Source organism: Pygoscelis adeliae, unplaced genomic scaffold (genome assembly GCF_000699105.1).
Source record: "Pygoscelis adeliae isolate BGI_AS28 unplaced genomic scaffold, ASM69910v1 Scaffold71, whole genome shotgun sequence".
NCBI lineage: Eukaryota > Metazoa > Chordata > Aves > Sphenisciformes > Spheniscidae > Pygoscelis > Pygoscelis adeliae.
Window position 1 is genome coordinate 13,765,379 of NW_008824356.1, and position 15,175 is coordinate 13,780,553.

General features: G+C 38.6%; 1 protein-coding gene across 1 annotated transcript in view; it reads left to right on the plus strand.

Moving 5' to 3' along the window:
* SLC24A4 (solute carrier family 24 (sodium/potassium/calcium exchanger), member 4) overlaps positions 1-7,081 on the plus strand; it is a 95,206-nt gene extending 88,125 nt beyond the window's left edge. The window contains 4 exon segments of the mRNA XM_009319529.1: positions 2,022-2,136; positions 4,316-4,428; positions 5,070-5,135; positions 6,929-7,081. Coding sequence (XP_009317804.1) covers positions 2,022-2,136; positions 4,316-4,428; positions 5,070-5,135; positions 6,929-7,081 — 447 coding nt within the window.
* The last annotated feature ends 8,094 nt before the right edge of the window (positions 7,082-15,175 follow it).

The following is a 15,175-nucleotide window of genomic DNA, read 5'->3' on the forward strand; positions in this document are numbered from 1 at the left end:
CTATGATTCTTCCCCAAGCCTGTAGCTTTGCATGGGGTTTTTGTGGCTGAAGTGCAGGACCCGGCACTTGGCCTTGTTGAATCTCATACAGTTGGCTTCGGCCCCTCGATCCAGCCTGTCCAGGTCCCTCTGCAGAACCTTCCTGCCCTCAAGCAGATCAACACTCCCACCCAACTTGTTGGCATCTGCAAACTTACTGAAGGTGCACTCGATCCCTTCGTCCAGATCATTGATAAAGATATTGAACAAGACCGGCCCCAAGCACTGTATCAGGTGTAGATCGGTAAATTGTTGTCAGTTCAGGAGCACGCTTACTGGAAGATTTGAATAAGTTCCTATTTTTTCTTTCTTACCCTCTTTAAGTTTCTCAAGTTTGCATTTTCAGTCAGAGAAGAGGCATGAATAGGAAAGCTCCTCAGATAGTTTCTGTGATGGAAAAATTAGCCATATTTGGCTTAATTTGAAGTATAGAAAGTTACCTTTTTCTATGCTAAAAGATGGAAAACCAAAAAGTTGTATATACCTATAACTGGAAGATTGGTAGGTGCTGCTGAAGAATTTATATGCCCATTTTTCCTTTTAAAGGAAAATACAGTGAAGAAACCTTCAGCTGGTTTCATACTGGAATATATATATAGTCTCACATATATACACTCACAGTCACATATATATATATATATGCGCTCTTCTAGTCATGCAGATGGAAGAATTTTTGTTCATGAGCTTCTTACCTGTAAAATCTTTTTTGGGTGGAGAGCATCTCTACCTTCCTCAAATGTGTCAGGCGTTTGTGAACTGCTTTATATTATGTTTCCTCTCATGGAAGATTGTGTTTTCTGTATACTTTTTGCAACTTTCTATATAAGTTTTGCATTGTAAAGTAATCCTCTTTTCTCTTAACATAGGCTGTGTTGGAGAAATTCATATGCCAGCCACTCATTCTGCCTGGTATAATGGTGCCAAAGCCACACATGCATTTCATACCATATGTCCTTTGCAAGGCCGTGCTCTGTACCTTGGTTCCATTTGTAGATATCCCCTTCACAAATGAGAGATGTGCTCATGAAGGCTGCAACATAGCTTATTTTAGGAGGCAGCCAGACCTTAATACCCCGTTACCACTTGCAGCAAGAGAATCATGCCCACTCCTATTTCTGAGTCACAGCTTTCCCCCGAGAATAAGGTTTATGAGCGGGTTCCTAAAATACACCTTTTCTTTGGTGAAGGGTCCAGTTTTCCTCATGTAAGAGACTGGCAAACTATTTCAAGAAACAACACAGAGCCTTAAAGACTTCCACCCTTAGCAGTCTCAGCAGGGAAACAGCTGCCTGTCCCCGATTGTCTTCTCACTCTCACAAGGCTATTTCCTTTTCAGCTGCCTGTTCAGCCTTTTTTCTTGATGCTTTTTCAGCCTTCTTCGGATGTTCCAGCTAAATGCAGTTTCCTGTCCTTTCCAAAAGCTCTGCTACAAGCTTCAGCCATTCCTTAAGCTCTTTTAAAGCTGCATCTGGATTCTCAGGGGACAATATAACCAGACTTGCTCACTTTGGGATTATATCAGAAGACATGCAGGAAACTGGTTCCTTCTTAATGTGTTGGGATAAAATAAGTTCTTTATATCTCTGCCCCTATATCACAACATACATTGGTTGCAGTCCTTTTGAGAACAGACCAGCGAGAATCTTGCCATTCTTGGGAATAAAAAAAAACCACTACAGTTTGGGCTGTGTCTGTGCTCCTCCTTAAAAGATCAGTATGTCCTTTTAGAAGTACAGAAAATGGAGCTTTTTGTTTGCTCATAAAACGTTGAATAATATGACCCAAAGTACTTTTCCATTTCACAGGGTTGGTTTTAGGCTGGTTATTCCACAATTATTTAATTTGCAGACAGGGATAAGTATCCTGAGTCTAATCCTGTTAGGGTCCACACCAGAAATCAAAGTTAAGAGTATGCCACAACTGTATTGGAATGAGGAGACTTTCCAAATATGGTAGGTTAATCTATTTTCCTCACTGTTCAGGTGACTGTGATTGGATACACCCTTGGGATACCAGATGTGATCATGGGCATTACTTTCCTAGCTGCAGGAACAAGCGTCCCAGACTGCATGGCCAGCTTAATAGTAGCAAGACAAGGTACTGTGTCTGCTGAAGCATAACTGCAATCTTACATACATGCTCTGTGATTTGCTTCCTCCATACACACAAATTCTCAATGCAATTTTACTCTTTTTTTCTTTTATTTTTACTGTTTCAGGGCCTCATTAAAAGCCAAAACACTTTGCTAATTATTGTGAACCAAAAAAATAATCCCTGTCCTGTTATCTTTTGCTTATTGGGACTGGGCATACCCTAGCATTCTAGAAGGTCATTCAACACTCAGATATCCCATGCATGGTATGTATCAGTCAGGGTAAAAAGATAAAAGTAGTAGACAAAACTGGAATATTAGCTATTAAAAACTATATCAAAGAATATATGCTGACCAGCACTTGTCCATGTAAAACTTACACTGCTTTCTAGAAGACCTCTTGAACCCAGGGAAGTGAAGTGTTTTAAGAGGATCTGGTAGAAGTGATGTTGCTCCAGGCATACTTCTCATCCAAATGCAGACCTCTTTCCCATTGGGACATATGAATAGCTGCACTGGAAAGGGTTTTAGATAAATATCAGCTATGTCCTTGTCAGCTTTCCAACTGAAATTGTCAAAGGCTTTCTCATGTATCTTTAAGTTTTGATTAAGGTTCTTTACATTTCCTTTTTCACTTGAGAAATACCTGTAGCCACATCCTTTCCTGTTGTTGAAAAACATTAAACCTGACAGTGTGATCTCCTGTACTGTGGTAGACTAAGAAAAGGTCCTAATTGTATTCTTTTCCACTATTCCAATTCCCATAGTCTTTTTTTTTCCAGATAATGAGATCTCCAGCACACGTCATTGGGCAAACAACAAGGGTTCTGAAGTGATAAATGAAGTACTCAAAAGCCCCACTTTTGTAGTTTGAGATAGCAGTAGTGCTGTTAAATGTTGCTTGATTGAAAATAATTATATATTTAAAATATTTCATTTTCCAGGTTGTATTATCTGTTGCGTGCAGGAAAACCTCACAAAAAGCAGTACAAAAAAGTATTCAGGATTCTTATGGAACCACGTTCCTATGAAATTAGTTTTCCATATGTATTATTAAAGTGAACAGACTTTTGCAAGAACAGAAGGAAAACATGTTACGTTTTTAAATGAACAGACTGCTTCTTTAGATTAGTTCTTCTTTAGTATTAGGCAAAACTACTGTAGGGTTTGTTTCCTCTGAAAGTGAAGGTAAGTACTAGCTTGGCAAAAAGCAGCCCCATTCTTTCAAAGACAATACAGGGACTTTGCACTACCTGGATTCAAGAGAGATGTTTTTTGACAGATTGCAGACAAATATATAAAAAGTAGAGATGGGCACTACCATAATATGGATCCAAAACATAACCCTTCTCCCAGCAGCTTCCTGCAAGAAGATACTGTACTTATGGTGTGGTAGTGTCTGTCGCCACTCTGTGTACTCTCAAAGTATTTGTGGGACATGTCCCATTTATGTCAGAATTCCTCTTCCTTTCCGGTATTCACTTTGTGGAAGTGATTCAATAGTTAGGCCAGTGCCTAATGGAAATTAGCAGGGGCAGAGAAGAATTCTGCCTTCCTCACATCCATTGATGCTGGTGCAGAATGAGGTGCCAGCCAGTGATGAGCATTAGGAGTAGATTTCAAGTAATGCCTAGGGACTTGACCACCATTCACTCTTTTTTTCCTTTCCTGTAGCATTTTATTGTTCCTGAAGTGGAATCGTTGCTGATTAAGCCCCACGAAGTGCCTGATATCTTTGACTACCATCTGGTTAGGTTCTTTTCAGGATCGCTTTTCATCATTCACGTGAGACAAAGGCCACATGTCCACGTACTAAATCCAGTGTATAATCTCCAGGTTCCCTGTGGCTGCAGGCTACCTAGAACAAGACTTGGTTTTTTTTAATTGGTATTGAATTTGGATGCTGAATGGATACCACACACCCAGTAAAGGCTCTCCAGTAAAGGCTCTCCAGTAAAGGCTCTCCAAGACACAAGAAAGATGTAGTTGGAGTGAGCAATTTTTGCACACTTTTTTCAGAAGTCATGCAAAGATTATGGAAATTATCACCCTACCTCAGATACTCTGGCCAGTCCGAGGGGGCTTGGATCAGTGCAGATCATTCCCCTTTAGTTCCCTCTAGTACAGAGTGTAATGGTCCTATGCTTTGTTTTTACACAAGAGTTGGTTTTTTTTTCTCTGCAGGCCTTGGTGACATGGCAGTATCCAACACAGTAGGGAGCAATGTCTTTGACATTCTGGTGGGCCTTGGTGTTCCATGGGGTTTGCAGACCATGGTGATTGATTGTGGATCAACTGTATGTATACTTGGCAAATCTTTAATTTGTTCTTTTTGTCTATTTAAAAAAAAAAAAATCCTAAAAAGAAAGCATGCAAATAAAATTTAAAAAAACAAACAACAACCTGCTGAGCATGTTATTGGTTGACAAATAAGGTGTTATTTCTTTGCCAAGGAACCAGGAGCTAAGGAAGCAATTCTCCTTCCACAAGCTGCAATTAATTCCCAGTTTGTCAACTGGAGTACATTATACTGTATAGCAGAAAAATAGCGCCGTGGATATCTGTTCATGGCTCTCTCATTTTCTCGCTCCACAGCTTCAAGCACACCTGTCTGTCTCCCTGTGGCTTAGTATTTTTTTCTGTAAAATGAGAATAACAGCATATCTCTCTCTCCTGAGAATCTTTTAACATAAAATCCATTGTAAATGCTGGGTTTTTTTAATGGAGGTGGGATTACTTATACATTTGTTTTGATTCCTTAATCTTCCCATTCCTCATTATGGTAAATCTGTCATGAATTCGCACAGTTTAAAATGTGTAAGTCAGTCACTATTCAAAACAGAAGGTGGACCGTAAATCAGTAAATTGATTTCTGATCTCCAAAGCATAGTTACATGCTGAACATTTTAAAAGTCTCTTCTCTGTCTAATTCCCACAGGTTAAGATAAACAGCAAAGGACTGGTCTATTCAGTTGCACTTTTGCTAGGATCAGTGGCACTTACTGTAAGTATTTGAGTGTCTCCAAGTATTCCAATTGCAAAATACTTATTAGGTATTTACATGTTATAGAAGTATAAAATGGAAATACTTATTATCCCCGAAGCATTGATTCTTGTAAAGTATCATTCTTCTAGCAATACCATGAGTTGAAGAGCTACCATTATCCTCAGTGAGGACTGAAATCTGACATTTGGTGCAAGAGATGCTGGATGCGTGTAGGTCCCATTGATTTCAGTGGCAGTGTTGAAATTGTGGGATCCAGTAATACTTCTGTGCTCCTGTGTCCAGCTGCATACCCCAGGCCTGTCTCTACTTTATGGTGGGACAGGACCCGGGTATGCTTCATCACCCTTTGCCCTTTTCTCTGATTTCCAAAACCAGCCTGGACTAATCAAGTGCTGTAGCCAAAACCCTTAATGAAGACTAGTCTGTGGGGACTGTGAACCTCAGGACTTTGAATAGGCTTGCTAAATGTTGCTCAGCATAAGACACTTACCCTTGTAACACATGACTTGTTAAGGTAAAACAATAATTCTGTTTCAAAAGTAAATTTTGCTGGTACTTAAGGTCTGATCCTGCTGACTCCCAGGGAACCTCTGTGGGAAGAATCAAATCCCAAAGGTATAAAAATATCCACTTATACTAACGTCTTTCACTGATTGCCTGTGGAGGCTCTGTAGAGGCTCTGTAGGGGAGGGGATCATCACTGGAGATTTCACACTGTTGCATGACTAGGTCTTACAAAACTCCACATCACCTGTGCACGACTTAAGTGGTAGAATGACCAGGGCTGTTCACTCTGCCACTAACATCCTAATGCATCTGATATATAAGCTGTGGGAGCCTGTTCTTTTCTTTTCTTATCCCTGGTTCTACCATACTGCACAGTGCCTGCAAAACCACAAAGATGTTCTGTAGACATTTGTATCTGACGTTGCTGCATGCATACTGGTAATCAGCACTTTGGAAAAAAATGTGGGGATTATGCAGATGTGTTACTATGCCAGCTGTTCATGCTTTTCTGAAGAGTCTTTTCATAGCAGAAGCCATATCACCTGAGTTTGAAGCATCTATTATTGTGTCATTTATTCTGCTGGATGCCCTGATTCACACAGACCCTCCCAGCAAAACTCAGTGGAGAGTTTTGAGCAAAACAAGTAATAACTCAGAGGCACTCAACACCATTGAAAATAGATGCCTTCGTGAGGACCTCATTGCTTTGCTACCTGTAACTTGTAACTCTCCTTAGTTCTGGAGCTGAGCAAAACATCAAAGAAAGCATCTCATCTGAAGCTGTTGAAAGAATGAACATGAGGTGCTGGTGTACTACTGGGACATAAAGGATCTGTAGGGGAACACTGGAGAGAGAGGCATTCATGTAGTTCAGTGCATTCCTTTAGTTCATACTGAATCAATGAATGAGCGCTGCCTGACTAGAACGTGCCCCATGTACTGAAAACGCACCACAGACTAAAACTGAGCACCTAGGGGCCTGTTTCTCAGTTACATAAAGAACTTGCGAAGGGGCCTTAAAGTGCATTCATTTAATGTTTTGTAAAAGGATCTTAGGACAACTGAGAGTCAGGCCAGAGTCTGAGTTCTTAGTTTGGGCTTTTACATTCCTTTTCTTGATCAGAAAAACATAGGTTGCCTTTTTGATCTATAAAATACCGAGAATATATTTTTATCTTCGTTCAGGATCTCTTAATTCAAAAGACTCTCATTTTTAGTTTATAATGGTTGTTTCCAAAAGTCTCCATTGGGGCTTAATTAACTAACACTTTGTTTGCTTGCAGGTGTTTGGAATCCATGTAAATAAGTGGAAACTTGACAAGAAATTAGGCATCTACGTGTTGTTTCTTTATGCTGTTTTCCTGTGTTTCTCTATATTGATAGAGTTTAATGTATTCACCTTTGTCAACTTCCCTATGTGCCGAGAAGAACTTTAAACCACAACAAGGAGAGAGACTGAAATTCTTCTGATTACATGTGCTGTAAATGACAGGAGGCATTTTACATTTCTACCCTCTTTCCATCAGTACTTTACTGCTTCATCAGCTAACAAGCACTTTTACCTGTGTGGAAGGAAAGAATACCTTTCTTTTAACATGCTAGCTCGAGGCAACCAAAGCATTTTCCTCCTTTTTGGATATTGCTGCTCAGTCGTAAAGCTGCGTGGATCTTATGCAGAACTCTAAAATGACCCATTTCTGGGATATTCTGTTGTGGTTTTCATGCTCCTTTTGCAGACAATCAACCACCACCACCAAGGTTAGCAAGAGGATGGGAGAAAAATCTTTGTAGTTCTTTTGGTTTTGACGTTTACTTGCCATGGAAGAATAAGAGGCAAGTTCAGAACTTTTCTTGGCTCAGTCAAAGTATCTCAACTACAGGACCAGAAAGTCCAAGGCACATATCATGGCATGCACTGTTGAGGACATCATTTCCCCCTTCAAGTGCTCTGCTTATAAAGGAACTGCACTGACAGTTTTTGATGGCAGTGTTGAATATTTATCACTCTCTTCAATGAACATGAACAATGTGGCAGAGAAAGAAGAGGAAATGGTTCTATGTTGTATCACTTGTGATGATGCACACTAAAAGAGTATCTGCATACTGAAGAAGAGAATTACATGCAGAAATTAGTACTTGAAAAATATGTTTTACCATTAATGAGGAATGCTGTATACATAAATATAAACTAACATTTGTGGAATATTACACCACAAGAAAAACTTTGCATTGGCCCTTGTAAGCCCATTGTGTAAATTTAGAAGAAACTAAACAAATAAAATATAGCTGGGTGCTCAGTAATTATCAGTTATTGTTATCAGCTGAGAGTAGTATCTGAACATAATCCACACTTTCTGACAACAAAACCCACCCTGATTATGATTAGATTTTATTTGATTGGTGGGAGGAAGAAGCTTATTTCATCAGTCAAGAAGCTGGTGTATTCTTCTCCATTTTTTATTTATTCCCAGAAGCTTCATGAAGATGAGTGTCTGACATTGACCAGTGCAAATAAGAAACACCTAGACAAAAGCAAGTCTGTCAAGACAATATGGTCCTTGATTTGATTGCATGCAAGTTTTGAAGCATGATATACTTCTTTTTAAGCCCCAGTAGAAGCCAAGTTTTGATATCCTTTCCACCAGCATAAATCTGATATAAGGAATTACTCTGGATGTAATTGACAGCAAGATCTGTCCCAGAGTGTTAAAACTAATGGGTAACATTCCACATTATAGCAGTCATATGATTGCAAATCACTGAGACAGTGTATTTTGAATTGCTACTAAAATTTAAAAATATTTTAAAGCTGTATATGAATGATCACATAAAGTTTCTAAAGAAGCACAGTTAACTTTATACATAGATTTTTTAATTTTTTAATGTTTATAAACCAAAACAAATCTATCAACTAATGGTTGATGCATTTTTAAATATATTAATATTTTGCACTTAAGACTATATATAAAAAATCCCATTATTGTGTCAATGAGAACATACTATAAAACCTTAGCAAATAAGCACTAAATCAGAAAGTTCCTTATTTTGACATATATGACAAATAATTCTGTTTAGCCAGCTCACATGCAGAATACTGTTTACATCAGGCAATGTGTTTACAATTAAGGCTATTTTAAAAATTATTTTGGTACAAATTAAAGAGTGTGTTCTGCTGTTGAATTTTTTTTAGGAATTGGATCCTTTCAATGTAATCCTAAGGAAAAAAGAGCAATATATTTGTTATTTGCTTTACACTTTGTTACAAATGTCAGTATTAGTATCCATTTAGGGTTTTTCACCTTAATTAAGAAGTTATGTAGTTAAACTAGCCAGTCCTAAAGATGGCAACAAATACAGCATTATTAAAATGCTTTATTGAGTAGGCAAAATGTCAGTAAACAGATTTGATCTCAAGTATGCCGGTGACCCCATTTCCAGGCATTCAAGACATTTTTGCTGCAGTGTAAAGCTGAGGAGATGGAATTCATGTTCATCTTTATGAGTCTTCTGTTGCAGAAAGGCTGTGAAGATGCAGCATCCTGCTGCACCACTGCAGGAGCATCCCTCTCTAGTCTTAGTCTCTTCCCTGCTATCTTTCAGGAGGACAGTTTGCTGTTGAAAATCTTGTGATGGCTTTGATAAGAGGCTGAAAGGAGCAGAGAGAGAGGCTGGGTAAATGGTTTTTTCCGATGTTCTGCTGTTGGGTAGGCTTGGAGAACAAAACTAGCTGTCTCCAAGCAAACATTTGCTCTTCTGTGCACAGTTCAGGCAGCTCAGTTGTCTTTACACTACAGAAGAGTAGTTCCAAAATCTAGTTTTGAATGCCTAGTGATCAGCTGAGTTGACAGTGATGAAGGCATCAACGTTTACAGTGCCAGACCTAGCAAATTGTACTGTACCTTCATATTTCTGAGCCAGGCAACTTCAGAAGACTAGGGGCACCAATTTGTTCTGTAGCAAATATGCCCAAATATGCAGGAAGTTGTGTTTGCTAATGCCATGAATCCTTCAGACATCTTTTAGAATTATTCTGCCTAAATTGAATATCACCTGCTCCAGAAAACCAGAATGTTCTGTTGTAGCAAGAGACAGTCTCAGAGGAAATACTGACCTTAAATCAAATGGCCGGTCCTGTCATTTATAGCCCTCCCTAAAACCCACTTCAGGACAATTTATATTGAATTCTAATGCTGCATTTCATGGGGTGGTTTCATATGCATCTTCTGCTATGAGGCAGGTATCATGCCATGCTTATCATTATAAATAACATTAGTAGGATTCTCCTCTGACACCACCACATGACCAGGGATGTATTGTTTTCCAAAGAATTATTAGATTCTGTATCAGGGCCTTGATGACACATAATCTATATGAAGTAGAGTCCCTGTGTAGTTGTTATCCATATGCTAAAATAAATAAAGATGGCAGTTATAGACCAAGCCATGCAGATAAACTGAATGGCCCAAGAAAGATCTGATTGACAAATTGTTGTATGTCAGATAAACCCACTTCAGACTGTATCAGTAATTCAGGAGGCTATTGCCGGGTAATAGCGGACTAGTGCCTTTCACATGTATACAAAAAAAAATAAATTTGCTCATGTGGTCAGGAAACCACTACAAATTTTGCCATTTTCCAATCAAGAAAAGGAGTGATCTGTGCTTGACTCTCTGCAATTAGTACAATTCTATATTGCAGCTGTTCAGATTGTGTCTGTAAAATTTTGTAGCCATTTTGTTGTACTAACTGTTGGAAAAGTTAGCTGGCTGAGTTTGGAATGTATGTCACAATGTTGTGTAAGTTAATGTTCATCTCAAGAGTGCAAAGAAAGCTGGTGGATGTGAGAGGGAAAACTGTTACTGTGATCTGAAAATTGCCAGGATACTAACACTGAAAAGTAATACAACTCAGAAAAAGATATCCCATATCCAGCAAAGCTTAACTTCAGTAGGATTGATTCCATGCTTAAAGCTAAGCATATATCCAAGTGCCTTGCTGGATTGTGTCCTAAGATGACAGCGGAGCCTGGTTTCTGGGTTTTCTGTCATATTCAGATCTTTTCACATTTTGTTGGTTTTGTAGTCTAAAGATTTTATTTCTCAAATTAAAAGGTTTGGCCAGAATCTGTGGACTTCTGCTCTGCTAATACCACTTTGGATTTCCACGCTTGTAAATAAGAGAACTGGTTCCTTGTCTCAGACTTCAAAACTGTGCATCTGCCCTGGTGTACAAGCGGGATCAAAACTGAATTACAGCTGGCCAAGGAGAGCTTTTAGCAGCTCTTTTCCGCTGCACTGGAGTAGCACAGTCTCACATAGACCCACAGGGTGCAATCCTGTCTGTAGTGAGCAAGTGGGAGTGTTTCCATTGAGTTCAGCAGTGTTTGATTCCATTTATTTACCATAACAATTGCACTGCATTATAAAGTATTGCCTGAGTAAAGATTTCCGGCTCAGGATCTACATGTCTAAATCTAAAAAACTACAGTTATGGTTACCTTAGTGATTATTTGATGATCTAAGGGCTGCTCTCTGGGCTGAAGTCTAGCCTAGAAGAACACCTTAAGTCTTCCTAACAGGTACAGCATAGCCAACCATCTATCTCCTGGCTCAGTTATTGGCGTGCCAATTTTATTTTATTTTTATATGCTTGCTGCAGCTGTAACAAACATATAATTAGTTTCTGGGTTTACATTATATTTGCAAACATTCTGTCAACATGTAAACAAATGGAAAAGGTCTTTACTAGTCTAATACTTCGCAATTATAGAGAAGATTCTATTCTGTCTTTGATTTCCTTTGTGACTGTGCTTTAATCACACACACTTGTTTCTATTATGTGTTTGCTCTAGTTGCACAAATCCCTCATGAGTTTTGTTGTCTTCCTTTCCTGGATTTCTTGCAATTGTAATGCCATTTATTTGCGTCCTACAGTTAGATGTTTTTGGTAGAGTGCTTTAAGCTGTGTAAATACTGCCTGATTATTCATACCAAGGAAAGGTCAGACCTAATGTAATATGAAACAGACACTAAAATAACACTGATAGCCAGGTGAAACCAAAGAATCTTCCTAATTGAAATGCATCGCCTTTGAGCATAATGTTCTGTCATTGCAAGCCTCAGATCTCTCGGTTATTTGTGTTCAAGCACTCAGAAGAAAATCTCTGCAGCTCATGCATTTACTACACAATTTCCTTTCTGTTTCTTTGAGTCTGAACTCCAGATTTTTCATTTTGTTGGGTGGTGAGATTTATATGATGGTTAAACAGGTAAATGACAGCATTTAGTTCCAGCAATTCTGTACCAAACCCTTTATTATTCCCTTCAACTATTTTGAAAACTCTGTATGCAAGTGATCAATGTTCTGCTGAAGAGAAGAATGTCGTTCAACTGACATGTGCATTCCAGTTTCTGACCTACTGTGCACATGTTTAAAAACCTCCTTTTGAATAACTTGAGCATACACTTTTCTCACATTTCCCCCTGTGTGGGGTCCTGATATTTTCTCCGCAGAGAAAGCTGTGAGATCCTATACATCCCTGTCCTGAAATGTGAGATACATGTAGCTCCTTCTCCACAGGCTGAGATGGGTAGTGATTGTGGCGATTTGTACATCACGTTGTTCTGCTTGCTACCATACTTCTGACATACACTGCACTGTCTGAAAGAAATGCCATTTGGATATTTTCTTACAAGAATTGCCAGTTCGAATTTAATTCCGTTTATTTTTCTTTTTTACTTGCACAAAGAATGTAAGCGATCATTGCCATCTTATCACTGAGATGATCTTGGTAAACTTGAAAGACAAGTATAAAGGTTGATTTATAGCAATAGGGAATTGCAACAAAATCTAAAGGTATCAGAATATATCAAAACCACGCAGGTATAATCTCTAGAAAGACTAATACCAACTGAGATGCTTCCTGTCAAAGGGTTTTTACAGCAAGATTATGGCCTTCGTTAATATACCAGTTGTGTATGCAAAGAACACTTGCAAATCTGCTTCCCCAGCAGCATCTATGTTTCAAATGGCTGAAACTCTGCAGCAAAGTTGTGACCAAATTCTTGCCTTCATGTTCTTTGGAGTGGTGCCAGTGCTCATTAATGTCGTGGGAGTTGGCACAAATTTGTATCAGTGGAACTGAGAGTAGAATTTGGCTCCCACTATCTCCTCTGTTGCAAGAAAGTATTTGAAATTGTTTATGATCACTGAAATAACTTCTGAACCTTTTAAAATTCCCTGTATTTCGTACTTGCAGGCATTTGCAGTGCACCCTTAGGAGGTGCAATACCTCTTTAAATATTACTAAAACTTTCTAGAACTGCTTACTTTGAAAACAGAAAGGGATGGGTTTGTAAACTGTAAATAACAGAAATCTATTTATCATGTTATTTATTTTTTCAATGACCGTGACCTTATGCACTGTGAATGCTCTGTGATATGGGGTCCTTTGTACAGATAAATATGTCATGAAATCCAAATGGATTTAATGTGATAATTTATTACAAAATGTTGGCATGATATTTGATTATTTTTGTTGTGAAAATTTTAAAAAATAGTTAATTCAGCATTTATAAAAGATTATAGCAGTCAGTATTGTAATGCACTATATAAAAATACGTACACTATCAATAAATTATATAAACAACTGGAGTCTTTGCTGTTTTTTTCTCAGATGATGAGAACATGTGAAACATTCTCATATTTATTGCTGAAAATCTAAAATTTCAGGACCCAACTAGGATATGTGCCTGGACTTTCTTGGTGAAAGCTGGACCAAAAAAAAGGCCCACATTTTCATCTATTCCAGGGAGTATCACCTGGATCAAGCTATTATTTGGGGTGAGTTAAGCCTATCAGTTTGATTCGCAGCAATTCTGAAACATGCAATTTGCTCTTTTGGGACTAGAAATGTGTGATTTGCTGAGAACGCGGTTTGCTGTACTGAGGCACTGATCCAGGAGCAATTACAGCAGTCTCAGAAACACCCTGATCAAGAGTATTTGGCTGCTTCATCCCATGGTGTAGTCGTATCCAGCAGGTTCACACCGAGTACTGGATGCTGACTAGAGGGGATGGAAGCAAGGTCCAAAAGCCGCACAGTACTACTTTCCTTTCCCAGTTACCTAGGCTCTGGAGATAACTGTGAAGAGAAGGAATAATCCCTCTTACCCTTGATTGCCCATTTCCAGCATCCCTGTAGTCCACCTCCGCATCTATGATGACTTCTGGTATATGTACATAGTCTCTGGTACAGTCTGTTCTGGGCTGACGAAAAGCTTTTAAATGCAGTTCTGCGGTTCTTGGAAAAAGAGGAGCTAAGAGTTAACTTTGTCTCATGCGCTGGTGTATAAACAATTTCATTAGACAAGAGTCTTCTCATGAATCCTCTTTGCCAGGTTACTACCAGGAGATGCAAGTTAAAACAAAGCTTGACCTTATTTTTCTTAACCACAATGCATGCTTTTGGAATTCCTGTTGCTGTATAAACCTGTCATTAGCCACTGTGGGTTTTGTGCATCTACAGAAGAGTCCTAGTGAAGTGGAGAAAAGGGATATCCTGCATTCTTTGACTTTTGCATAAGGGTTCATTCTTTGATGTATGCTAGGCTAACTTTTTCTAAGCTGGGGAAAGGAAAAGATTCCTTCTTACACACAGAATTAACTTTTAAAAATCAAAATCTGAATGTGGAAAGTACCTCTTCTTTTAATCCCCCATAGATTTGACATGATGATCCGCCATGATCTGTTATGTAATAGGCTCTATAAAAGGCACATAATCTATGGATTAGTGGCACAATAGGCATGACGATTCCTACGGGCTCTTATCATATGCCGTATTATTGATGCAGCCGCTTCCTACTGTGTGGAAAGCAGAACTGTCGTATAATCTGTGCATATGCTGAAAGCCCTTTATTATAGCCAAAGTGCTCACTGTACTTAAGGGCTTCCCCCATAAGCCATTTTTAAACCTTTCCAACTCAGCTGCGTCAAAATACAAAAAAGGGCTGCAACTTGCTGTGGCTTAAGATGGAAAGGGTGAATCAGTCCTAGAAAAGACAAGAATTCCCCCGTTCGGCTTGGATCTATCACAGAGAAGCGGCATTTTGCGGTAACTGCATATTCTTTTGTCATTTAGCTTTTGTATAATTGTTTACTTCCAAAGCCTGATACTAGAACACAGTGTCACATTCCAAACCTGTCAAATCTCTGGCTTAAAAAAAACACCCAGTAAAGCTCGGACAAAATTTCTTATGTTAAAATTTGTCTTCATTTTCATATTTAAAATACAGAAATACTTAACTATGTTGCAGATATACTAAATATTTTGCAGAAAAATATGAGATTATTTCATGAAGTTTGGCCAATATCTTTAACAAAACTAATTTCAAAACTTCAAATTTCTGAAATTTCTGATTCTTTAAATTGCAAATAGTGTGAAAGATCTCACAAAAAAAAAAAAACCACAAAAAAATGAGCTCTCAAATCATGGGAAACGGAAACAGCACCACAATACTGGATTTTTGTAT